This window comes from Papio anubis, chromosome 7, assembly GCF_008728515.1.
Source record: "Papio anubis isolate 15944 chromosome 7, Panubis1.0, whole genome shotgun sequence".
Lineage (NCBI taxonomy): Eukaryota > Metazoa > Chordata > Mammalia > Primates > Cercopithecidae > Papio > Papio anubis.
This window is the reverse complement of record NC_044982.1, coordinates 155,201,546-155,227,266: the sequence shown is the minus strand read 5'-3', so window position 1 is coordinate 155,227,266 and position 25,721 is coordinate 155,201,546. Positions and strand designations below refer to the sequence as shown.

At 40.2% G+C, this 25,721-nt stretch overlaps 1 protein-coding gene across 11 annotated transcripts in view; it reads left to right on the top strand.

Annotated features, from left to right (window-relative positions):
• The window catches only part of TJP1 (tight junction protein 1), a 271,060-nt gene that overhangs the window by 232,284 nt on the left and 13,055 nt on the right, over nucleotides 1-25,721 (top strand). For 8 of the 11 annotated variants that reach the window (XM_031668874.1, XM_031668873.1, XM_031668872.1 and 5 more), the window contains 13 exons: nucleotides 3,506-3,656; nucleotides 6,539-6,647; nucleotides 7,623-7,842; nucleotides 8,118-8,302; nucleotides 8,405-8,500; nucleotides 11,704-11,786; nucleotides 12,676-12,886; nucleotides 13,187-13,287; nucleotides 18,924-19,274; nucleotides 19,617-19,856; nucleotides 20,502-21,374; nucleotides 21,517-21,614; nucleotides 22,809-23,036. In XM_031668874.1, the coding sequence (XP_031524734.1) occupies nucleotides 3,506-3,656; nucleotides 6,539-6,647; nucleotides 7,623-7,842; nucleotides 8,118-8,302; nucleotides 8,405-8,500; nucleotides 11,704-11,786; nucleotides 12,676-12,886; nucleotides 13,187-13,287; nucleotides 18,924-19,274; nucleotides 19,617-19,856; nucleotides 20,502-21,374; nucleotides 21,517-21,614; nucleotides 22,809-23,036 (2,946 nt within the window). The remainder of the gene's footprint in view (nucleotides 1-3,505; nucleotides 3,657-6,538; nucleotides 6,648-7,622; nucleotides 7,843-8,117; nucleotides 8,303-8,404; nucleotides 8,501-11,703; nucleotides 11,787-12,675; nucleotides 12,887-13,186; nucleotides 13,288-18,923; nucleotides 19,275-19,616; nucleotides 19,857-20,501; nucleotides 21,375-21,516; nucleotides 21,615-22,808; nucleotides 23,037-25,721) is intronic. The other 3 variants (XM_031668879.1, XM_031668878.1, XM_031668876.1) reach the window with 1 other exon arrangement.

Sequence of the window (25,721 nt, the reverse complement as noted above, 5' to 3'; positions counted from 1 at the left end):
TATATGATAGTCAGTTAGAAATTAGACAACAGAGGAAATTTTTGGATGCATTCTTTCTCACCACTGTCTCCTGCCTAGTTTTTAAGTTAGGAGTTAGAAAAAAAAAATTTCTATTCAGACATCAGAATTTCCACAGCTTTCCAATGGAGCATTAAAAAAAAAAAAATTGTGTTTCTCAATCTCAGCACTAGTGGTATTTTGGGTGAGGTAAGCGTTTATTGTGAGGGGCTGTCCTGTGTATTGTGGCATGTTTAGCAACATTCCTGGCCGCTAGATGCCAATAGCAGTTCCCTAATTGTGACAATTAGAATTCTCTCTGAACATTGCCAGATGTTTCCTTGGGGGCAGAATCATGGTTGAGATTGTTTGAGAACCTGTTCTAGGGTAGTTAGCAACTCAAAAGTAAGTTTTTGCTATCTTAACACCTTTCATTACATTTTATACTTGGTAGAATTGAGATGTAAATTTGTAAACAAATTTCAAACCATCAGGATCATCAAATTAGCATTTTGTTTGTTTGGTTAGTTTTTTTTTTTTTAACAGGGTCTTGCTCTGTCTCCCAGGCTGGAGTGCTGTGGTACGATCTGGGCTCACTGCAACCTCTGCTTCTCGGGCTCAAACAGTCCTCCCACCTCAGCCTCCTGAGTAGCTGGGACGAAAGGACCCATACCACCACACCTAGCTAATTTTTGTATTTTTAGTAGAGATGAGGTTTCACCATGTTGCCCAGACTGGTCTAAAACTCCTGGGCTCAAGCAGTCCACCAACCTCAGCTTCCTGAAGTGCTGGGATTACAGATGTGAGCCGCCATGCCCATCCCGAATTAGTTTTTTATTGGCGCCGGTAAAGGGGACATGATGTGAATAATTGAAAATTGGCAGATTTCCTCAAATGGGTTGGATCTGGACCCCTGACACTCATATTTTCATTGCTGAAGAAAATTGGGTGGTTGTCTTAGACCCAGCTAGGTAGATAGAAGTAGTTTCTGAAAGAGATGGGGCTTTTACAAGTTTAAAATTGTACAATTTTAATATTAGGTAACTGATAATTGAACCTTTTATAAATTGTGAAGGCATAGGTAGTCCCCTTCTTTTTCCTTTCTTGGGAATTGCTTGAAAATTTGCGTAAGTGTTTAAGGTTTAGGAAACTGTAATGATAAGATTCCAGAGACGGGCCGGGCGCGGTGGCTCACACCTGTAATCCCAGCACTTTGGGAGGCCAGGGCGGGTGGATCACGAGGTCAGGAGATCGAGACCATCCTGGCTAACATGGTGAAACCCCATCTCTACTAAAAATACAAAAATTAGCCGCGCATGGTGGCATGCGCCTGTAGTCCCAGGTACTCAGGAGGCTGAGGAAGGAGAATGGCGTGAACCCAGGAGGTGGAGCTGGCAGTGAGCCAAGATGGCGCCACTGCACTCCAGCCTGGGTGACAGAGCAGGACTCCATCTCAAAAAAAAAAAAAGAAAGAAAGAAAGAAAGAAAAATTCCAGAGACCTCCTTCCCTGGGAGAACAAATACCAAAGAGGATTTGTGGATGTGGGCAGGATTAGTAGCTGTGCCAGGAAAGGTTTGGTTTTTCATTTAGAGCCAATGAATGGATTTGATGCAGAAGTTAGTGAGTCTGTTTTGCTATTGCAAGTAGTTAATATAATGCAGGACAAAGTATAAAATGTCAGTCATCGAAGGCACATGACACTGTTGGTGAGATTTGGCCTAAAGTTGTCTTCTAACAGTGGTTTTCAGAAGCCAGGTTTTACTAAAGGGTGGATACTGTGCTCAGTTTTTTTACTTTCTGAAGCACATTAGATTGGTCAGGGTTAGAAGAGGATTTCCAAAGACCTATAGTCTTTTGTTTTTGTTTTTGTTTTGTTTTGTTTTAAAGAGGGCCTCACTCTGTCACCCAGGCTAGAGTATAATGGTGCGATCATTGTTCACCATAACCTCAAACTCCTAGGCTCGAGGAATCCTCCCACCTCAGCCTTCGAAGTAGCTAGGACTACAGGCAACGAGCCACGAAACCCAGCTAATTTTTTTTTGTTTTCTGTTTTGTTTTGTTTTCTAGTAGAGACAGGATCTTGCTGTGTTGATCAGGGCTGGTAACAAACTCCTAGGCTCAAGCAGTTCTCCTGCCTCAGTCTCCCAAAGTGCTGGGATTATAGCTTGAGCTACCGCACCCAATTAGACCTGGAGTCTTAAGGACTTCGAGGAAATATTTAAAGAGCTTTCAGTACAGTGGGTTTAGGAGAGGAATCTATGAGAATGCTTTTGACCTGGCTAGGATACCACTACAACCAAGGGACTTGGACCATTTGTAGCTGGTAAATAGTTTCATGGAGGGATCAAGGATGCCACCAGCCAGTGAGAGACCTCATCTGATTCTCAGGCTCTTACTGTTATGACAAGTTGATGTTAGTTCCAGGTCAGGTCACCCAATCAGAAGTGAATAAATAGTAAGTTCTGAAAGTTAAGGTGGTCTCTTTAGTTGGCTTAAAGAGACTAGAAATCTCTCCTTCCTCAGCACATTCATTCATTTATTTGACTTGTGTTTTTTTGTTGTTAGCTGTTAGTTTCTAACAATTTGGTTAATACATAATAAAGACTATAGGGATTTTTTCCTACACGTCTTGTCAGAATAGGTAAAATAGTGTATTTTCTTGGCTAGGAATGTGGGAGTACTTATGAATACCTAGAAAGGAAATATTGTGGGTAATTTTTAATTACAGTCTGTTTCTGTCCAGTCAATTCTTATAAGGCATCTTTTAGTATTTGTTTTGAGGAGTGTCACAAGGTTTCAGCACTACACTGATGCTAGAGGTGGGTGTGTATGCATTATTTTTTTCCATTCAGAGAACTAGAAAGGGACAGAGATTGGATGTGGGGCTAATCTAGAAAGGCTGAATGACTATATGATTTGTATTGTAAAAGTCAGAGGGGCAGCCAAGTAAGTTAACTACTGTCAACTACTGAAAGAGTCCACCAACTGCAAAGTTTTTTTTAAAAATCACTATCTATTGCATGTAGAAATCACAGTGCTTGGAGCCTTATTTTGACCCATCGTGTCAGGAAAATTAGCCAATTTATAGTTCAATTTCTACCTTTATTTTAAAAAATTTGACTTTTCAGTTATTTAATAGAAATGATGTGTGATTTGGGGTAGAAAAAATGGAAGATGTTTTTAGCCATTGGGAATATACCGTGTATTCCCAAGACTCTTTGAGAGTTGAGAGAACATTGTTTTACAAAGTAATTTTATAAATTAGTTATGTAAAATAATACTTGCATATTAAATTTGAATATTCCAAAACTTTGTCAATCAGAAAATAGTGTTATTAAGTCTGGTTTGAATTCTAACACTAAATTTTATTTAGTAAATCAATGGTGTGTGAGAAATTTTAGAAATGATGTTTCTTTATTAAATTTTGAATGTAGTTTTCACTCTAATGTTTGCTATAATGTTTTAAGCTCTTCTTAACTGTTTCAAATGAAATATCTGTTTTAACAGACCCAGCATGAAATTGGTAAAATTCAGAAAAGGAGATAGTGTGGGATTGCGACTGGCTGGTGGAAATGATGTTGGAATATTTGTAGCTGGCGTTCTAGAAGATAGCCCTGCAGCCAAGGAAGGCTTAGAGGAAGGTGATCAAATTCTCAGGGTACGTCAGTATTGCAACTTACATGGGTTAGAAAGTACTTGGATCACCAGAAAAAGGTATCAAACAACAAGCTTACTACTGTAATTAGATTGTAATCTGTATGCAGTCTCCATTAAGCCAATTAAACTTTCAAGTCAGAATCCACGAGGTCTACCTTATGCGTAACTTCTCACTTCCCATTCTTGTATCTTGCTCTTGTTTACTGCTATATTATGTGTTAGTAAAGAATATGACATTTCATTTCTACCACTAGTGTTCACAGAAATAGAAGAAAATAAGTCTTATATCCCGATGATAATATCTGCCAGGTAGTCTTTGGAAGTTCAACTAAACGTTCAGACTGGCAAGACTCTGCCATAGGCCACAACTTGCCAGCAAGCAACATCCGGTGTTCTACTCCCATGTGAGTCATCTTGAAGCAGTCCGCACAGCCTCTGGGACCTTCTTAACCCCAGATAATGGCTCAGGCACAGGGAGATGGAATTCACCTTAAAGGCAGATGTGTAAGCTGCCTGGCTTTGAAACTTCATGCTCCACAAGAGACAGGATCTGTTACACAAATCAGCAAAGCCCAGGTTAGATGCAGATTATCAAGAGAGTCTATAGAGTCCTCCCTTCCTTCCCCATAAACAGTGTCATCTAGTGACATAGTACCATCTTCATCTGTCTCCTGTTTCTTTTTAAAATATCCAAACCTCCATTTGATTTGCTAGATTAAACTATGTCCCATTTTAATCAGAAGGTATCTGTCCGTTGTAAGCTCCTGTATTTATTCTGCTTCTCCACCACAAAGTCTTTACCGTGGCCTCTCTGTTCTGGTCTCTTTCTGTATTCAGCCTGCCTCTTGCCAGTGTCCTGGATTCAGCCCCCTATCTGCTGCAGAATCTTGTAGCTTTGTTCACTTTCTTCTCTTTCTGTCTCCCGTGGTTCTTCATCTGTCTTCCACTGTCTTATTTGTCCTGTTTTGCTTTTTAACTTGTTGAAGGATGTGGTTGAGGCCCTTGCCTGTTTTCTTGTCAGTCATTGTGGTCATATAGTTTTACAGCCTGGCTTCCACCTTCACCACTACTGAAGCTCAGTTTTCAATAAACCATGGCTGAGCTAATGTCATCCTCAAGCCTCATTTTCCTTTATTTTTTAGCAGCGTTTTGACTGTCTTAATCTTTTTTGAAGTACTTTCTTCCTTAGATTCCATAATACTGCCATTCTGGTACTCTAATTTTTTTATTCTTTTCCTGCCTTCTTTACTGATACTTTTAAAACTTGGGGAATGTTGGTTATTCTCTGCTTCTCTTGCTATACTGCCTCTTTCTTGGGTTTGGTTGCTCAAGTGAGCAGCTCACAATCAAAATCTTTTCACTCTGAGCGATTTCCTGAGCCCTGTCCTTTGCTCATTAAATCCTCCTCTTTTTCCCTTCAAACTTAGCATGTCAAAAAGTCAAGGCATCATCGTGACTTCAGACCTATTTCCATGTGATCTGATATGGTGATTCTTTCTGAAGATGTTTACATAGTTGTCAGTCAAGTTATGTCAAAAACATTTAAATACAACATGTATAATAATGTTCACTATACCAAGGAAATTAAAGAGACCTATTTTCTTACCCACCTCTTAATCCTGTTTTGAAATAATCAGGGCATACATTTTTTAAATGTGTCTTTTTTTTTTTCTTAAGACAGTGCCTCACTGTCACCCAGACTGGAATGCAGCAGTGTGATGGCTCACTGCAGCCTTAAACACCTGGGCTCAAATGATCTTCCCCTCAGCCTCCTGAGTAGCTGGGACCACAGGCATTCACCATCACACCTGGCAAATTTTTGTATTTTTTGTGGAGACAGGGTTTCACCACAGGGCCTAGACTGGTCTCAAACTCCTGGGTTCAAGTGAACCACCTACTTTGGCCTCCCAGAGTGCTGGGATTACAGACATGAGTCACTGCGCCTGGCTAAAAAATGTTTCTTAATAGTTCAGTTTTGTTTTGTATCATAAAAGTGGTGCATGTCAGATTTTTTTGTTTGTGGGCTTTTTGGCTTTTTTTTTTTTTTTTTTTTTTTAATCTGGAAAATTTCCAAAAGGTGGAAAGAAGAAAACCTGCCTGTAATCCTGCACAGAGTCACTGGTGACATTTTGATAAGTTCATTTTGGCATTTAGAAGCTTCTAATGGAAGTAAACATTTACTTGGTAGACACTGAGCCTGCGTTACACAGATGCTGTTACAGGGACGCCACAGCGCAGACTGTCTTTTTAAGCCCATTTTCTTTTGATTTTTCTTCTCAGCAACTTGTAAAAAGTTGTCTTTTTTCATCTAAATTGGTTAAATTTTACAACAGATTATCTTTAATGTCAGGACACACTGAATCTGTTTAAATAAATTTATGCCTTCAACTCACTTTATTTACTTTCTGTTTTTTTAAAATTAGAGGGTATTCTTTTCTCCACAGTAAAATAAGTTTTTTCCTCTTAAAGACGTGATATTTTCGGCCGGGGGCGGTGACTCACGCCTGTAATCCCTGCACTTTAGGAGGCCAAAGCGGGCGGATCTCCTAAGGTCAGGCATTCGAGATCAGCCTGCCCAACATGGCAAAACCCCGTCTCTACTAAAAATATAAAAAAATTAGCTGGCCGTGGTGGTGGGCACCTGTAATCCCAGCTACTCGGGAGGCTGAGGCAGGAGAATCGCGAATCGCTTGAACCTGGGAGGTGGAGGTTGCGGTGAGCCAAGATCGTGCCACTGCACTCTGGCCTGGGCGACAGAGGGAGACTCTGTCTCAAAAAAAAAAAGTGTGATATTTTCAAATTAGGTAGACTGAGAGTATCTGTGTATGTTATTTTCATATTCTTAAACAGCCAAGAACGATTTATGAAATCTTATTTTAATAGGTAAACAACGTAGATTTTACAAATATCATAAGAGAAGAAGCCGTCCTTTTCCTGCTTGACCTCCCTAAAGGAGAAGAAGTGACCATATTGGCTCAGAAGAAGAAGGATGGTGAGATGCTGTCAGAAAATGAAGGAGATAAACCTGTGGAGTTTAAGGACTTACAAAGGGATTTATTCCATTTTTAAAAAATAAGTCACTCAAAGTTGAGTGATGAATGAATTTGTTAATCTCAGAGAAAGTTACATATTCTAAGTCATTTAGGGGCACAGAGTTTCAGATGATTCTCATTAGCAGAGCATGCTAATAGTACTAACCTTTATAGTATTCTCATTTAAATAAAATGCCGTCCAACCCTATACAAGTGATAGAAAGTGTTGATTGATTAGCCATCAGAACCATACAAAAGTATATATGAGCAGCTTTCAAATTTTGTGCTGATGTTTCTAAGCAATACACTCAGTTGTTTATTAGCATTAATTCAAGAGAAAACTCCATTTTTTCTGTAATAAAGTAGATACAGTTTTCACTAAGAGCCAGGGTTCTCAGCCTTGGCACTGTTGACATTTTGGACCAAATAATGTGGTTTTAGGGGCTGTCCTGTGTATTGTGGATATTTAGGAGCATTCCTAACCTCTGCTCATTAGATGAGATGCCACTAGCACACACCCCCTACCCTTTCAGTACACAGATGGAACAGTCAGAACTACATATTGGCAAATGTCCAGTGTTGGATGGCGAGGGATAAAATTACCTTTATTTGAGAACTGCTGATTTAGATATGGAAATATCTATAATGTTTGCAGATAAGTTAGATGATATAATAGAAAACAAGCATGTGGCTTTTGACAAGTTACTTGATGTATTTTCTGCATTAGTTTCCTAATCTGCAAAATGGACATACTAAGAGTTTCAGTTCTTACAGTGATGAATACATGAAATAAAATACTTAATACAGTACCCGGCACGTAGTAAGAATTTGTTGGATACTGTTGTTGATATTATCATAGCATCTTTACATAATATACTCTTTGAGATTGTTATCCCACTAAATATTGATAATGTGTTTGTTTTTATTCCTTTTAGTTTATCGTCGCATTGTAGAATCAGATGTAGGAGATTCTTTCTATATTAGAACCCATTTTGAATATGAAAAGGAATCTCCCTATGGACTTAGTTTTAACAAAGGAGAGGTGTTCCGTGTTGTGGATACCTTGTACAATGGAAAACTGGGCTCTTGGCTTGCTATTCGAATTGGCAAAAATCATAAGGAGGTAGAACGAGGCATCATCCCTAATAAGAACAGGTAGGAATGCTTGGATACTTCTCATAGAGTGAATCAAGTAAATGATGATAGATAATTTCAGTCCCACTGGGAAATTTTGGTAATGTAAAGAATTATTTTTCATTGTATTCATATCTATAACTGGCTTAGCTTTACAAACTCCTCTTTATTATAACCATTAAGATTTAAACTGCATGTGAACTTCTATCCAGTATTGTACATTTCATTTCATTGTGGGTCTTTTTCCATTTTGCATTTTGAATGCCCTGACTTTAATTTTCTCCTTTCCTGTGTAGAGCTGAGCAGCTGGCCAGTGTACAGTACACACTTCCAAAGACAGCAGGCGGAGACCGCGCTGACTTCTGGAGATTCCGAGGTCTTCGCAGCTCCAAGAGAAATCTTCGAAAGAGCAGAGAGGATTTGTCTGCTCAGCCTGTTCAAACAAAGTTTCCAGCTTATGAAAGAGTGGTTCTTCGAGAAGGTAGTTTATTTTCTACAGACGAACCTAATACCCTTTAACGTCAATATGTTTAAGAAAGAAAAGGTATAAAATATGCTGTTTTTCGTGTGAATTTCTTTCCAGCTGGATTTCTGAGGCCTGTAACCATTTTTGGACCAATAGCTGATGTTGCCAGAGAAAAGCTGGCTAGAGAAGAACCAGATATTTATCAAATTGCAAGTAAGTAGCTTCAGGGCTAACTTAAATGAGGTTGGGAGTTACACCTCTAAAGTGAGTGAGTTCTGATTCACTCAATAAAAATAAGACTTTTTGTCAGTGAAAAATTGCAGTTTATCCCATTCTTTTAATTTGGTGAGAAAACCCCAGTGACCATGTCCTTGTTCCACCAATTCTTTTAATGAGAAAAAATCACTGTTTAGGAAACTGTTGGCTTCATATGAAAATTGGGTAACATACAATGTCGTGGAATCCTCACAGTCATGCTCTGAGGTAAGGAGTATAATATCCATGTTACAGTTGAGCAGCCTGAGACTTGGATGGTGATTGTGTGGATCCTTACCAGTTTCTTCAGTCTAAACTTCCTGGTGACCCTCAGTGAACGAGTGACAAGACTCGGCTTTGACCACGACCCTTTCTTGCTCCATTCCAGCTCTTAGAGTCATTAAACTGACAAATACACAAATAGTTGAAAAGGGTAATAAAACAGTGCTACTGTTATCAGCTGTTATTATTGCAGCCATTTATAACAAGATAGTAAGTATAAGTATTGAGGTTGCAGTGCTTTGTTTGCCAAATACGTTTTGCTTACAGATCCTTGTTTTATTTACTTTATTTTTTTAGAGACAGAGCCTCACTCTTGCCCAGGCTGGAGTGCAGTGGTTAGATCATTGCTCACTGTAGTCCCAAACTCATGGGTTCAAGCAATCCACCCACCTCAACCTTCCAAGCAGCTAGGACTACAGGCGTGTGCCAACACGCCTAGCTAGTTTATTATTATTATTATTATTATTATTATTATTATTTTTGTAGAAACGGGGTCTTCCTATGTTGTCTAGGCTGACCGTGAGCTCTTGGGCTCAAGTGATCTCTGACCTTGGCCTCCCCAAGTGCTGGGATTACCGGTATGAGCCACTGCAGCAGGTTTTGTTTTATTTTTAAACTGTTTTTGTAACTATAAAAGTGCCATTCTCTGTTTCGAAAAGTTGGAAAATTAATTTTTACACATATCACCACCGTATATTTTATTCCATTGTATTTTTTCCACTCTTTTAAGCATATTTTGGCAAAGTTTTATTTATACTGTTTAGAAAAGTTTATATCCTATTTTCCTTTTTCATAGGTAGTGGCATATTTTCATTTTATTATTCTGCAATTTTTGGTTCATTTAGCCTTTTTTTATATCGTTTGTTTAAAATTTATATTACTATTACAAAAGATACAGATATCTGTCCATATTTTGTTTGCGTGTTTATGCCCTGCTTTGTTTCCCAAAGGATTTAAATCCTTTGTAGCTGTTCCCATAATTATGATGAAGTTCCTGCTTTCCAGAGACTTGTGCTGGGGATTTTGTTCCCACTGGCACTATATGACCCTCAGTAAGTTTTGTTTTGTTTTTTTTTTTTTTTTTGAGATGGAGTCTTGCTCTGTCGCCTAGGCCGGAGTGCAGTGGCGCAATCTCAGCTCACTGCAAGCTCTACCTCCTGGGTTCACGCCATTCTCCTGCCTCTGCCTCCCGAGTAGCTGGGACTACAGGCACCTGCCACCATGCCCAGCTAATTATTATTTTTTTTTAAAGTAGAGACGGGGTTTCACCGTGTTAGCCAGGACGGTCTCAATCTCCTGACCTCGTGATCTGCCCTCCTCGGCCTCCCAAAGTGCTGGGATTACAGGTGTGAGCCACCGCGCCCAGCTGACCCTCAGTAACATCTTTAAACTGCACAGTGTTAATTTAAAGAATCAGAACATCATCTTTTCTTTAATACATTGCTTTTCATTTGATTGCCAATTAAATTGAATAAGGATATTTATTTTCTGAACATCAGAAGATTTGCAGACAAATGATTTGAGTAAAATCTGAGCAAGTTAGAAAATGTTTATTTTTATCTTTTTAGTTTATTCAGAAGAGGTTTTATTTTGTTTTGTTTGAGACAAAGGTCTTACTCTGTTGCCCAGGTTGGAGTGCACTGATGTGATCTCAGCTCACTGCAATCTCTGCCTTCTGGGTTCAAGCGATTCTCCTGTCTCAGCCTCCCCTAGTGGCTGGGATTACAGGCACCTCCCACTGCGCCTGGCTAAGTTATCTGTAGATGACATTTCACCTGAAGAAGTTGGTGGTGACCCTTATCCATAACCAAATGTAGGATTTTTAGATTTGGGAAAAGCAAGTATGATGACTTACAAAGCTCTGCCTTAAAGGGTAATACATCGGTTTAATCAGGTTTACTCCACAAAGAGGAATTCAGGTAGCTTAGTTGTATATCTTCTTTGAATCTAATGACAGTCTTTTGAATTGAGGAGTTAGTGACATTTTTTTTCCAGCCAGAATTCCCAGTTGGTCTTTCTCCTTAATTCTCCAGTGTTCACTAGATTTGAAATTCTGCCCTGCTTGCCCATGGTGCTTTGTCTTATGGTAGTCTCATTCTCTAAAACCATTTATCTTGACCATCAGTGTGACTTTGCTTTCCAGATCTCTGCCTTTGTCTGATCTCTGAAACACCAAAGCTCTTCCTTTCCTTTCAAACTTTCCTTGTGACCACAGTCACAAACGTTGCTGTGCTCTGAGATGGTGGTTGGAAACCAGTCCAAGCTGCATTTGGCACATTATACACCAGTGAAGACAGGTTGCCAGGATGAAGCCATAGGTTGTCTCACAGTTACAGATGAACAACTCCCTGCCCCTAGGTTCCCCTTCTACTGATGTAACTAAGGTCTCTAACCCAGAACTCCCTAGGCAATCTGCTATAGCACCATTACTGATGGTTGATGGACATGCCAAGGTATTGACCTCTTCAGCCAGTAGTGGCTGGTTAGAGCTTGGCAAAGGAGCAGCCTCCTCAGTTTATCTCAGTGTGCCATACAAGTAATATGTTCTCTGGATGTCACAGTGTGAAAAGGGGTGGGAGGTAGTGCCGTGTTGAGCCATGTTAGAGCCCCAGGCAAAAGAAAACAATGTGCATTCCTATATATTTTTTCTTCTTTAATGGCTAATTTTTTTCCAGACTATTAAAGTAGTTGGAAAAATAGTGAAAAAAAAAATGAGAAGTGTACATATTAAAACTTACTTTAAGTACTGCATGCATAAGACAGTTTCCACAAACAAAGTACTGTCCAGCCCAGCATATCAGTGGTGGCCAGCAGTTGAGAAACTCTGATCTAACCAATGAAAATTTGATGTCTTATTTTTGTCCTGACGTAATGAATAGAGAGTGAACCACGAGACGCTGGAACTGACCAACGTAGCTCTGGCATTATTCGCCTGCATACAATAAAGCAAATCATAGATCAAGTAAGTTATTAAAATTTGGCCTATTTCATTATGTTATTGTGGTTTTGAGTGGGATGGGATTTGGTTAATTTGAAAGTAGAAGGTAGTTTTTCTAAGACTATTACTGACATACTATAAGAAAATTAAGCCCTTACTGAAAAGCATTATAATAATTACTTTCAAGGGAATAGTTACTTTGGCATCAGAAGATGATTTTTCATTACCAGAAAACAAGTGTATGATGTTTAGATGTAATTAACAGACTGCTTATATATTACATCAGTACAATTCAAGTTGTAGTTTGATATTTACATTCATAAGGAATGTCAGGAACATTAAATTCTTAAACTTATTTTTTTCTAACTGCACACGGATAATACTGTCAGATGGCGGTGTTAGGGCTAAGTCTTAAAAGTGAACTTAATAGAAAGGTTTTTAGAAATTTGGCTAGAAATGGAATTGAATTAACTTAAAATTAGTTTTTTAATACGTGCTCCTGAGACATTAGAATACAATTAAAGATCCGTTACCACTGAAATTTTGTTTGTTTTTGTTTTTGAGGTAGGGTCTTGCTCTGTCGCCCAGGCTGGACTGCAGTGGCGTGATCTCGGCTCACTGTAGCCTCCACCGCTCAGGTTCAAGCAATTCTTGTGCCTCAGCCTCTGAAGTAGCTGGGATTACAGGCGTGCACCACTGTGCTTTGCTAGTTTTTGTATTTTTAGTAGAAACAGGGTTTCTCCACACTGCCCAGGCTGGTCTCGAACTCCTGGCCTCAAGTGATTCACCCACCTCGACCTCCCGAAGCGCTAGGATTATAGGCATAGCGTGAGCCACCGCACCCAACTGAATGTGATGATTCTTAATTAATGATGTCTTGTGTCTTTGTATATATTTTGCTTTCTTTTTCTAGGACAAACATGCTTTATTAGATGTAACACCAAATGCAGTTGATCGTCTTAACTATGCCCAGTGGTATCCAATTGTTGTATTTCTTAATCCTGATTCTAAGCAAGGAGTAAAAACAATGAGAATGAGGTTATGTCCAGAATCTCGGAAAAGTGCCAGGAAGTTATATGAGCGATCTCATAAACTTCGTAAAAATAATCACCATCTTTTTACAAGTGAGTATGTTAATAAAGGCCTTCTTTCAGCTTACAATGCCTGGGCAACATTAAGTAGGCCAAAATGTTACAGTGTTCAAATACTAAAACTTACACAATCTTTTCTTGGAAAGTTTCCTGTTGTGTTAACAGCTGCTGTTTGGTTAAAAGAAAATATACAGTAGCAAAATAGAAATTTCAGATGTTTGCATCCTCAGATACCATCTTTCAGTAATGACGATTTAGCTGTAAGCAGGGTTGAATTCTTCTGACTTTTGGCAGTGCTCTAACCATAAAACTACATCGTTAATTTATTTTCAGCTACAATTAACTTAAATTCAATGAATGATGGTTGGTATGGTGCACTGAAAGAAGCAATTCAACAGCAGCAAAACCAGCTGGTGTGGGTTTCTGAGGGAAAGGTAAGACATTTCCTGTTACGTTTTTGACTTGTTCAGTAAGCTATGTAACTAATCAGAGATGCTTTTGAGGTACCAGTGCTTTCTAATTAGATCAACATTTTGGAGAAATTTAGGGAAAGTTAGCTTTTAGGTTTTTATAATTTGTGTGTAGGGGTTATGAAAGTTGTTTCTGATGGTAAGAGAATTCTTAAATTTTCTCACCTGTTGAATTACCACTACAGTAGGATTGTCTCCTAAAGAATCTCAAATTATAATGAAGAGCAGGTTGAGTTCTGATGCTGCCCCTGTCTGGGTATGAATGACGACTTTGAGCCTGGCTTCAGTTTCCTCCTCTGAAAATGAGGGGATTTGGAGGCCTAGATGAGCATCTCCCAAAGTGCTGTCCTCAGCATTCTCAATTCAGGACTTGCTCTGAGAGAGAAGGCACTGTGAAGGCAAGCAGCAGGTGGGAAATAAACCCTAGACCCCTTCAGGAGTATCCTGGTACCCACTGGCATTGAAAGGCTCTGAGACATCTTAAAGTTAAAAAGCCCACTACATGCATTTCCTCACATTTATTTTTCACTCAACACCTATTAACATTCTTACAACATACTGGGAGATATTGAACAAAGTACTAGATCCTTCCTGGCTTTGAATTTTGTTTTCTATATGTCCAAATGGCCAGCTTTAAAATAACTACTTTCTATTGTCAGTCTTTCTGGTTTTATAGCAATCTTTGATGGGAAGGTCTATTTATTTTGTCTGGAGAGTTAATCATTTCCTCCTAGTACACCATTGAAGGAAGCTTTTTTTTTTTTTTTAAATGTCTTTTACCTTTTTCAGATCAGTGCAATAAGTTTTGGTTATTAGGGAAGATTGAGAATATCTCTGGTTTTTATTTTGTTTTTTGTACTTCTTGTTGGTTTGGTTTTTGTTGTGTTTTGCCCCCGCATGGTCCCTCTCTTCCTCTGCCTGGCTGTGGCTACAGATGGCTCTGAGAGTGCATGCTGCATGCTTAGGACCCCCCGTGTCCCTACCCAGACATACACAGCCTCTGCAAGAAGAGCTATTAACACTGAGAGGCAGTGTCTATTGTTCTCACCTATAGTAAGGTGTCAGAACTATGGTTTTTCTCTTTGTGAACCAGTCTGGGGGATGGACCATGTATGTAAGAGCCTAAGACCACTCTGAATAACGTCATCTGGAACTTGATAGGAAAATGAAGGTGGAAACAAACCACACCACTTGACAGGAACACGCTATTACTAATTTCTACTTTTGCAGCACTTGAGGATTGTAGTTGTCTTCACACTGATCTTCTATAGCAACACAATTCTATTAACATCCTTTGTCAGGTCCAATGTTAATAGCTTGCACTAGTGAATTCTTAAAATGAAACTAGTCTATAAATGTTTTCCCAAAATGCACAAAGTATACATGTCTACTACCTGAGAGGCTTTTTTAAAATCCACAAATCTTAATTTTTTATAATTTCTTTTAGTGATATTCTTATCTGCTTTCTTTGCTTGGTTTTAAAATGTCCAATTTTATAGCTTTTTATGTGAGGAAAAACAGGTTATTATCAGGCTAAACTGATGCATTTTGTAAGGCAGAAAACATTGTTATAACTTAAAACTTATCTTCCTGTCCCCTTCAAGTATATTTCGTAGAATAGATTCTTAAACTAAAACCACTTCATTTCACATTGACTTTTCTGAACCAACTATTTTGACCTAATTGCTAGAAAGAGTTCCTTTTTACAAGATCTAACACAGTCTTATATGTTCCCTGCTAAACCAGGAAAAGTCATCCTGAGGCTTTCTTAACATATTTCCTAGTTCAAAGCAACTCATCGTTCTTGCTCACATATGCATTTCAAACCAGCTGCAAAAACTAAGTGGATTGATTAGTTCTAAGTTATTTTTGCCCAGACTTTCAATATTTCCTTGAGTGGCTACTGGATTATAGTATTCAGAACCCTGGCAAGTTAAAGATTAGAGTAGATAGCAAGAAGACTTTTCTTCTGCAACAGTTGTTACCGAGTTTAGAAGCCATTGAGACTTGTTCAGAGAGATTGTGCTCTAACAGGATAGATCCCTGGATTCCCACTCTCCCCAGCCCAGCCTGGCAGATACTCTCTCGAAAACCAGAGCATGGGGAGACCTGACACACCCTAGTCTTTCTTATCAGGAAGGTCGTGCTCAAGGTCAGAGTCTTAACAAGCCAAGCTTGGGGACTGCATGGAAAGCTCCATTCAGGCAGCTTGACTCCCAAGACCATGCTTCTGGCACAGCAGATGTGCAGAGCCACACCAAACCTGCTAGTTAATAGCAATACATCTTCCTGGAGGACAAGAGTCTTATGTTTGTCCTTCGGTCCATACTGAAGTGGAAGAAATACTTTCTGATTTCTGGATTCCAGATCCTTCAGCTGTCATGACTGAGCACATTGTCTAGGCAGGGTCTTCAGGGAGTGTTCTTTTTAATCCAGGTACTAGTGTCACATGAGTGTCCAGTGATAACCTGTTGATTGCAACTCTGTAGCTTCCTTTCCCTCAAATACTTCTCACTTTCTTTCTGATCTACTCAGAAGACAATCAACATAAACTATTAGAAACTGAGTTCTTAATTACTTACAAAAGAAAAGCATTACTGTATTTTTCCCTCTCCATCCGTTGGATACTGCTTCTGTGAAAAATAATAAAGAATTTCTTCTTAATGTGGCAACCACCACGTAGGTGATGATTTCCATTGTGTTTCATAACAGCTTTAAGGGCCAAATGTTTAACAGGTTGTTTTAGTCTACTCTTGAACTGCTGTAAAGAATTACCTGAGACTGGGTAATTTATAAAGAAAAGAGATTTAATTGGCTCACAATTCTGTGGGCTGTACAGGCTTCTGCTTCTGGGGAGGCCTCAGGAAACTTATGGCAGACAGTGAAGGGGAAACAAGCATATCTTAATTACATGGTTGGAGCAGGAGGAAGAGAGAGAAGCGGGGAGTGCTGCACACTTTTAAACAGACAGATCTTGGGAGAACTCTTATCACAAGATAGCACTAGGGGGATGGTGCTAAACCATTAGAAACTGCCCTCATGATCCAATCATCCCCTACCAGGCCCCACTCCAACACTGGGAATTATAATTCAACATGAGATTGGGCTGGGGACACAAATCCAAACCATATCATTCTGTCGCTGGTCCCTCCCAAATTTCATGTCCTCCTCACTTTGCAAAATAGAATGGTGCCTTCCCAACAGTGCCCGAAAGTCTTAACTCATTTCAGCATTAACTCAAAAGTTGAAAGTCTCATCTGAGACAAGGCTACTCCCTTCTACCTAGGAGCCTGTAAAATCAAAAACAAGTTAGTTACTTCCAAGAGACAAAGGGGATATAAGCATTGGGTAAATACTCCCTTTTGAAAAGGGAGAAATCTGCCAAAACGAAGGGCCTCCAGTCCCCATGCAATTCCAAAAGTAAGTAGATTAGTCATCAAATCATAAAGCTCTAAAATAATCTCCTTTGACTCCTCAGCTCACACCCAGGCTACACTGATACAAGGGGTGGGCTTCCAAGGCCTTTGAAGCCACGCAGGGCACAACCCCTGTAGCTGCTTTCATGGACTGGCATTGAGTGCCTGTGGCTTTTCCAGGTGCATGGTGCATGCTGTTGGCAGACCTACCTTTCAGGGTCTGGAGGACAATGGCCCTCTTCTCACAGCTCCACTAGGCAGTGCCCCAATGGGGACTCTGTGGGGGGGCTCCAACCCCACGTTTTCCTTCCACAGTGCCCTAGAGGTTCTCCATGAGGGCTCTGCTCCTGCAGCAGACTTCTGCCTGGACATCCAGGCATTTCCATACATCTCTGAAATCTAGGCAGAGGCTCCCAAGCCTCTACTGTCTGCCTCTGTACATCCACAGACTTAGCACCATGTGGAAGCTGCCAAGGCTTAGGGCTTGCACCCTCTGAAGCAACAGCCTTAGCTGTAACTTGGCCCCTTTTGACCATGTCTGGAGCTAGAGCAGCCATAATGCAGAGCACCATGTGCTGAGGCTGCACAGAGCAGCAGGGCCGGGCCTGGCTCACACAACCATTTTTCCCTTCTAGGCCTCCGGGCTTGAGATGGGAGGGGCTGCCACAAAGGTCTCCGAAATGCCCTGGAGACATTTTCCCCCATTGTCTTGGCTGTTAACATTCTGTCCCTCCTTACTTAGCAAATTTCTGCAGCCAGCTTGAATTCCTCCCCAGAAAATTGGTTTTTATTTTTTACCACATGGCCAGGCCACAAATTTTCCAAACTTTTATGTTCTGCTTCCCTTTTAAATATGAGTTCTAGTTTCAGATAATCTCTTTGTGCATACATATGAACACATGCTGTTAGAAGCAGCCAGGTTGCTTCTTGAATGCTTTGCTGTTTAGAAATTTCTTCCACCAGATACCCTAAATCATCTGTCCCAAGTTCAAAGTTCCACAGATCACTAGAGCAGGGGCACAGTGCCACCAGTCTCTTTGCTAAAGCATAGCAAGAATTAATGACCTTTACTCCGGTTCCCAGTAAGTTCTTCTTCTCTGTCTGAGACTTCCACAGCCTGAACTTTATTGTCCATATCACTATCAGCATTTTGGTCAAAACATTTCTACAAGTCTCTAGGAAATTCCAAACTTTCCCTCATTTTTCTGTCTTCTTTTGAGCCCTCCAAACTGTCTCAACCTCTGCCCATTACCCAGTTCCAAAGCTGCTTCCACATTTTCAGATATCTTTTTGGCAATGTCCTACTTCTCTGGTACCAATTTACTGTATTAGTCCATTCTCACACTGCGATGAAGAACCACCTGAGACTGGGTCATTTATAAAGAAAAGGTTTAATTGGCTCACAGTTCTGCCGGCTGTACAGGCTCCTGCTTCTGGGGAGGCCTCAGGCAACTTGCAGTCATGGTGGAAGGGGAAGGAAGCACGTCTTACATGACTAGAGCAGGAGGAAGAGAGTGGGGGAGGTGCTGCCCACTTAAAAAAACATCTTGGGAGAATTCTACCACAAGACAGTGTGAGGGAGATGATGCTAAACCATTAGAAACCACCCCCATGATCCAGTCACCTCCCACCAGGCCCTTCCCCCAACACTGGGGATTACAATTCAACATGAGATTTGGGTGGGAACACGAATGCAAACCATATCAGTTGTTTCCTAAACATAAATATATTAGCTCTTGTTCAACTTTTGAACTGTTGGGTTTGTTTCATAGGTATTCTCCCATGTGCTGTTCTGTCAGTGTGTCCTTGTTTCTGTGAGCTTAGTTTGGTAATTCTCCCTCTTCCCCTTGCTTAAAAGGGCTGAAGAGCTAGTCAGTAGGTTTTATAAATCTGAGCAGTGTCAGGGTTTCTTCGTCGTCTTCCAGGGCTGGGCCCTGGAGTCTGACTTTGTCCTGGCTTACCAGCCACTGTTTCCTTCATCCATGCTCTTCAGATCTCAAGGGGTGCTCTGTGTGTCTGTGTGTGTGCTTGTGCAATCTTCTTGACTTTTCCTTACCAGAAGTTTCAAGAAGTAGATGTGACTTCTCCAGAGAAAGATATCCTTTTCAATCTCCCTTATACGATAAAGGCCATCTCTTAAAGAACTACTGAATAAAATTTGTAATTTACTTTTATTTGACCCAGGCGGATGGTGCTACAAGTGATGACCTTGATTTGCATGATGATCGTCTGTCCTACCTGTCAGCTCCAGGTAGTGAATACTCAATGTATAGCACGGACAGTAGACACACTTCTGACTATGAAGACACAGACACAGAAGGCGGGGCCTACACTGATCAAGAACTAGATGAAACTCTTAATGATGAGGTTGGGACTCCACCGGAGTCTGCCATTACACGGTCCTCTGAGCCTGTAAGAGAGGACTCCTCTGGAATGCATCATGAAAACCAAACATATCCTCCTTACTCACCACAAGCGCAGCCACAACCAATTCATAGAATAGACTCCCCTGGATTTAAGCCAGCCTCTCAACAGGTAAGCAGCAAACATTCAACGTTTTGTAGATAGAGGTGCATTATTAAATTTTAGAATGTGGTGATTGAGTTAAAAATATATATGTTGTCCTTTCTCCAGATTAAGAATTAATCTTCAATTTCAATTTGAGAGTACCAAGGACTTAATTCTAAATTTTGTGTGTTTGTCTTAACACAGCAATGTACTGGATTTTTTTTTTTTTTCTGGAAAGTTTAGGACATGAGGTCATAGTTTTGTTATTCAGCACACTTAAAATGTATGTCTACCAATCACTATAAATTGAAGTGGGAAGTTAGCAGTAAACAGAAACACTATATTTAAAATATTTTAAACACTTCACAGAAAGCAGAAGCTTCATCTCCAGTCCCTTACCTTTCGCCTGAAACAAACCCAGCATCATCAACCTCTGCTGTTAATCATAATGTAAATTTAACTAATGTCAGACTGGAGGAGCCCACCCCAGCTCCTTCCACCACTTACTCACCACAAGCTGATTCTTTAAGAACACCAAGTACTGAGGCAGCTCACATAATGCTAAGAGATCAAGAACCATCATTGTCGTCGCATGTAGATCCAACAAAGGTACCTGTGCTGCGGTGTTGCACTCATTTGTTGCTCTCCATCAATCTGGCACATGATCATTTTTGCTTTGCCCTTTAAGTGTTTCTTTTGCTTTTTTACTGCGGGCTTGTACACTGTAATGCTTTCAAATCAATACAAATCATTTCAGTTTTGTAGTTTGCATGGCTTCCATTGGTATACTGATTATTTGAAAACAGGCCTTTTAATTGAGATTTGTGCTTATTGTTTATTATTTTTATTTTTGGCTTTCAGTATCTTCCAGAATTCCTTAATATGTAATCGAAACCCATCATAAACATATTTATGTTAACACAGATTATGATGCCCATAAATTTTCTTTAGGATTTTTCAGTGTCAAAATGAAGTCTAATCAACAGTTTAGTGCATTAATTTTCTACTAAATTTAATATTTATCTTAACTCACTGTTTAGTACATGCTGAAACATAAAAGCCCCTACCTGCATTATAAATTTTGAGCTTTCACTTAAACCAGCATTTTCCACTAATCTTGTCTATCCTGATAATAAATGGTAAAACGTACCATTTTCACATATTAAATCATAGTTTAATATTTAATCATAGTCTAATAAAATAGACTAAAATTAAAAACAAGACTTTGTCCTTAAATGTGAATTTTTTATACAGGTGTACAGAAAGGATCCATATCCCGAGGAAATGATGAGACAAAACCATGTTTTGAAACAGCCAGCCGTTGGTCACCCAGGGCACAGGCCAGACAAAGAGCCTAATCTGACCTATGAACCCCAACTCCCATACGTAGAGAAACAAGCCAGCAGAGACCTCGAGCAGCCCACGTACAGATACGAGTCCTCAAGCTATACGGACCAGTTTTCTCGAAACTATGAACATCGTCTGCGATACGAAGATCGCGTCCCCATGTATGAAGAACAGTGGTCATATTATGACGACAAACAGCCCTACCCATCTCGGCCACCTTTTGATAATCAGCACTCTCGAGGCCTTGACTCCAGACAGCATCCCGAAGAGTCCTCAGAACGCGGGTACTTTCCACATTTTGAAGAGCCAGCCCCTCTGTCCTATGACAGCAGACCACGTTACGAACAGGCACCTAGAGCGTCTGCCCTGCGGCACGAAGAGCAGCCAGCTCCTGGGTATGACACGCATGGTAGACACAGGCCGGAAACCCAGCCCTACCCTTCAGCAGGGCCCAAGCCCGCAGAGCCCAAGCAGTATTTTGAGCAATATTCACGCAGTTACGAGCAAGTCCCACCCCAAGGATTTACCTCTAGAGCAGGTCATTTTGAGCCTCTCCATGGTGCTGCAGCTGTCCCTCCGCTGATACCTTCATCTCAGCATAAGCCAGAAGCTCTGCCTTCAAATACCAAACCGCTGCCTCCACCCCCAACTCAAACCGAAGAAGAGGAAGATCCAGCAATGAAGCCACAGTCTGTACTCACCAGAGTTAAGATGTTTGAAAACAAAAGATCTGCATCCTTAGAGACCAAGAAGGATGTAAATGACACTGCCACTTTTAAGGTAAATATGTCTTTCCTGCCTTGGATGCATAGGCACATGGTTTAAAAGGCTTCTTAGCTCTCCCCTCCCCCATTACATGATATCTGTTCTGTAATTATCTGTTCCTTAGGCATATTTGTCTTTTTTTTTTTCTCCTAAACAGCCTCCAGAAGTAGCATCTAAACCTTCAGGTGCTCCCATCATTGGTCCCAAACCCACTTCTCAGAATCAATTCAGTGAACATGACAAAACTCTATACAGGTGAGTGCACTTTGTGCTCTTTGTGGCATAGAACTGACCAGGAATTTATCCCTATTAGTCAATGAGAAAACCTTTTACTGTGTTAGTAGAGGAGAGGTGTGAATAGGAGGAGTTTGTCCTTAAATAAAAACTATCAGCTCTCCTACACAGTGATTCTAAGAAAAAAAAAAAAAAGTAGAACTTTATTATGCCTTTTCTGACAAATCTTTATACCTTTAGCAAACTTTCGGAAGGATAGTCTCCAAGCAGATGATTAAATAAACATTTTTAAGCTCCGACGTTTGTATTATGTTTTTTAGTTTTAAAAGTGCTTTTCAACATGTGACCTCTTAGTTTCCAGTGGTGAGGAAACAGACTCAGATTGGTTAAGATAACTAAATCATTCAGTGAGCATGCATCAGGTGCTTGCCCTTGTGCTAAGCACATCAGCATAATGAGGTGACAGTGGTGTTCTGCATCGTAGAGAGAGAGACTGAGGCTGAGAGGGGTTAAGTAGCTTACAAGACTTCTTAGAGCTGGAAGAGAAACCTGGCCCGCTGCTCCTCAGCCTGAGCTTTTTCCCATGGCCTCATTGCACTGCCAATAAGTGACAGATTAGATTTGAATAGTTCTTCTGATTTTTTTTTTTTTTTTTTTTGCCGGAATATATGTTTGCACTTATCGTAAAGAAGAGAACTGTCTAATATGCATTTCCTTAGTGACTTGCTTTCTTCCTCATCTGCTTTCTATGCCTTCCAGAACTTTAGACCATATAGAGTTATTCGCTCATATGAGAATCATTGAGATCCTGGACTGAGTTCTTAAAAATCCCTGTGAAAGTTCTTAAAGTCTATCATTTACTGTTCTTGACCTTCATATATAGTACTTCTCAAGATGCTCACTGTCTTGGTTGCATTCCCCTTTGTCTTTCTGAGTAACTACTTCTAAACTGCTGTCCCCTAATCATATAATCGTTTAGCTTATTAAATTGTGTTAAAGGACTCATGAGCCAGAAGGGGGCTGCCTTTTGAGTATACTCTGTGAGGACATGGGATTTGAAATATCTATTCTAACTGTTGGACTGCTCAGATCCTCAGTAATCACAGCAGTTAGTAATTATTGACCTTTTGGTCAAGGTTAAGACTTACGTACTCTACTTCCTTCATAACATTAATATCTAAAAAGGTGTTCCATTTGTCATTCATTATCTGTTAGGATCCCAGAACCTCAGAAGCCTCAACTGAAGCCACCTGAAGATATCGTTCGGTCAAATCATTATGACCCTGAAGAAGATGAAGAATATTATCGAAAACAGCTCTCATACTTTGACCGAAGAAGTTTTGAGAATAAGCCTCCTGCACACATTGCTGCCAGCCATCTCTCCGAGCCTGCAAAGCCAGCTCATTCTCAGAATCAATCAAATTTTTCTAGTTATTCTTCAAAGTAAGCTCTTTCACCTGGCTTTTAAAAAACAGGATGCAGCATATTAATCTCGTGCAGTTCAATATATTTTGAAGAAAAATAGTTTAAATGTAATATATGATTTCTGTAGGCTCTAGTGCTTCAGCATTGCACATGGTTTTTTAGTTCTGGGATGTGTGTTTTGCTTTTAAAGTCTGTTGTTAGATGTACACAGTTTTTGCATTCACAAAGATGCTGACATCACAGGGCTTTGACGGAAGACAGTGTCCGCTACAAGGACCCTCATTGCTAGGTAATCATCAGTCTTCTGTACACACACACAATGACCTCATGCTGGTTCTTTTTCTTTTCTGTTTTTATTTTTTAAATATAAAAACAGATGTGAGGAGGATCCTGTTTGAGGGAAATACTGAAGAGGTTTTTTGTTTTTGTAAGATTTCTGATCCAGTTTTACAGGTGAGGGAAAATGACAGGGCAGAGCTGGGACTGAACCCAAGTTTCTTGACTCCCAGTCATCTTTTCCCTGTTCTTGCTGCTCCCCTCTGTTTGCTCATCCCCGGGTTTCGTGTTAGTTTGTTCTCCTTTCTTGTGCCTGTGTGGGTTTGTGTCTCCTGCTGGTTCTGTGTCTCTGGTTGAACCCTGACTGATTAGAGCATTTGGTACTGATAGTTGGGTCTAAGCCCACACAGGCTTCATACCTCAACAGAACAAAACCCGCAAGAACAAAAACAGGTGTGGATTTGTCAAAAGAAATTCATGTACACAGTTACAGGGGCTGGCTAAGCAAGTCGTATTTCAGAGGGCAGTTGGTCAGGAAGGGAAGATTTTGAGCTACTGCAGAGTGTGAGATCACGGAAGGCCTAAATTCTCATTCAGAGGGCTCTACTGATTAGGCCAGGCCCTCCCAAGACCATCTCCCCTCAACTGACTGGGGCCATAAAACCTGAAAAATCCCTTCATAGAAGTACGTAGCCAGATTGACGTATTAGAATTCATCTCACATAGTATTGTGTCTAGATTAAAAGCACCTAGATTTTTCCTTAATTAGTTGCGTGGGCTTGGGATTATCTTGGGAAATTAATTATTTGTCATTTACTATTGTGTGAAATTGTTTTAGAACGTACTTTAAAACCACTAACATTAAAACCTAATTTTAATTACCACTGCTTTTTCTAAGACATCATTCGAAGTGAAGACTTAAAACATTTTTTTTCACTGTCCTATATTTAAGGCTTTATGTTTACAGAAGAAAGCAGTTTATGAGAATACAAATGCAAACTGAGAGTGCTGCAGTGGGGGTTATATTAAATGCAAATCGTGTCTTGCACTAGTGTTGTGAACCACCCCTTAGCACAACACTAGAAAGGGGTTGTGGCATCTAGATGATGTCTAGACTAAAGTGAGCCAGGCACAATGTAAACCCACACAGGCGCACAGCTGGGTTCATACCTCAACAGAAAAAAACCCACAAGAACAAAAACAGATGTGGATTTGTCATTAGGAATTCGTTTACATTTACAGTGTTACAGGAGTCCATTTACAGTTATCACAGTAGCATCTAAATGGTGTCTAGCCTAAAGTGAGCTAGGCACTGAGCCTTAGGAGCTCACCTTTGGGTGTACCCTTTAGTTATTATTTTTATTAAACACCGTTAAACACATTCATTCCTGTCAGAAGAAGGCTCATGGGTGTAGTTTAAAGATATCTCTTATTTATCATTTTACATACTTGGTAAATAGAATACAACCTTAAAAGATTATATGGCCAGGCACAGTGGCTCACGCCTGTAATGCCAGCACTTTGGGAGGCCGAGACGGGCGGATCATGAGGTCAGGAGATTGAGACCATCCTGGCTAATACGGTGAAACCCCATCTCTACTAAAAATACAAAAAATTAGCTGGGCGTGGTGGTGGGCGCCTGTAGGTAGTCCCAGCTACTCGGGAGGCTGAAGCAGGAGAATGACATGAACCCGGGAGGCGGAGCTTGCGGGGAGCCGAGATCGTGCCTCTGCACTCCAGCCTGGGCAACACAGTGAGACTCCGTCTCAAAAAAAAAAGGATTATATTTAGATGTAAAAAGCAAGTTGTTTTGCCAGGGAATCAATTGAAATGCATGTTTGCTTTGTTTTTCTAGAAAGAAGACTTCGCTTATTTGTGATGTATGACTTCAGGGTGTAGAACATTGCCTTGCATACAGTGGGGGCTTAATAATTGTTGAGTGAATGAAGCTCAAAACAGGGCATGGTGTACTAGGTGCATCCACCACCCTCCTTTTCATTAACACAGCTCTGGAAGGAACCTGTATTACCTGGTCATTGTTTTCACAGGGATATATTGTGAAGTAGATGACATCTGTCTTTGTGAATTTACTCGGAACTCAGTTTGATTTTACTCCCTGCTGCTGTGAGTGAGAAAAGTATAATTTGGGATGGATACCAGTATACTTTTTTTTCCTTTGTAGTGTGAAATTGAAACTCTTTATAATTGTGCTGCATTTTCCTATATAGGTATTTAATGGTTAGAGAATTGGAAAGGAGAATAAGGGTCATGGAAGATAACTAAGAGGGAAGTTGTTTCTGTAACTTTCCCTTGTAATGCTTTTTCATCCTCTTATCCGATAAGTACAACTTCATCAACTGGAAAATAGCTTAAAATATAGGACTCTGTCCTGCATTTCAAAACCATTTACTGTTTGTCACTAAATAG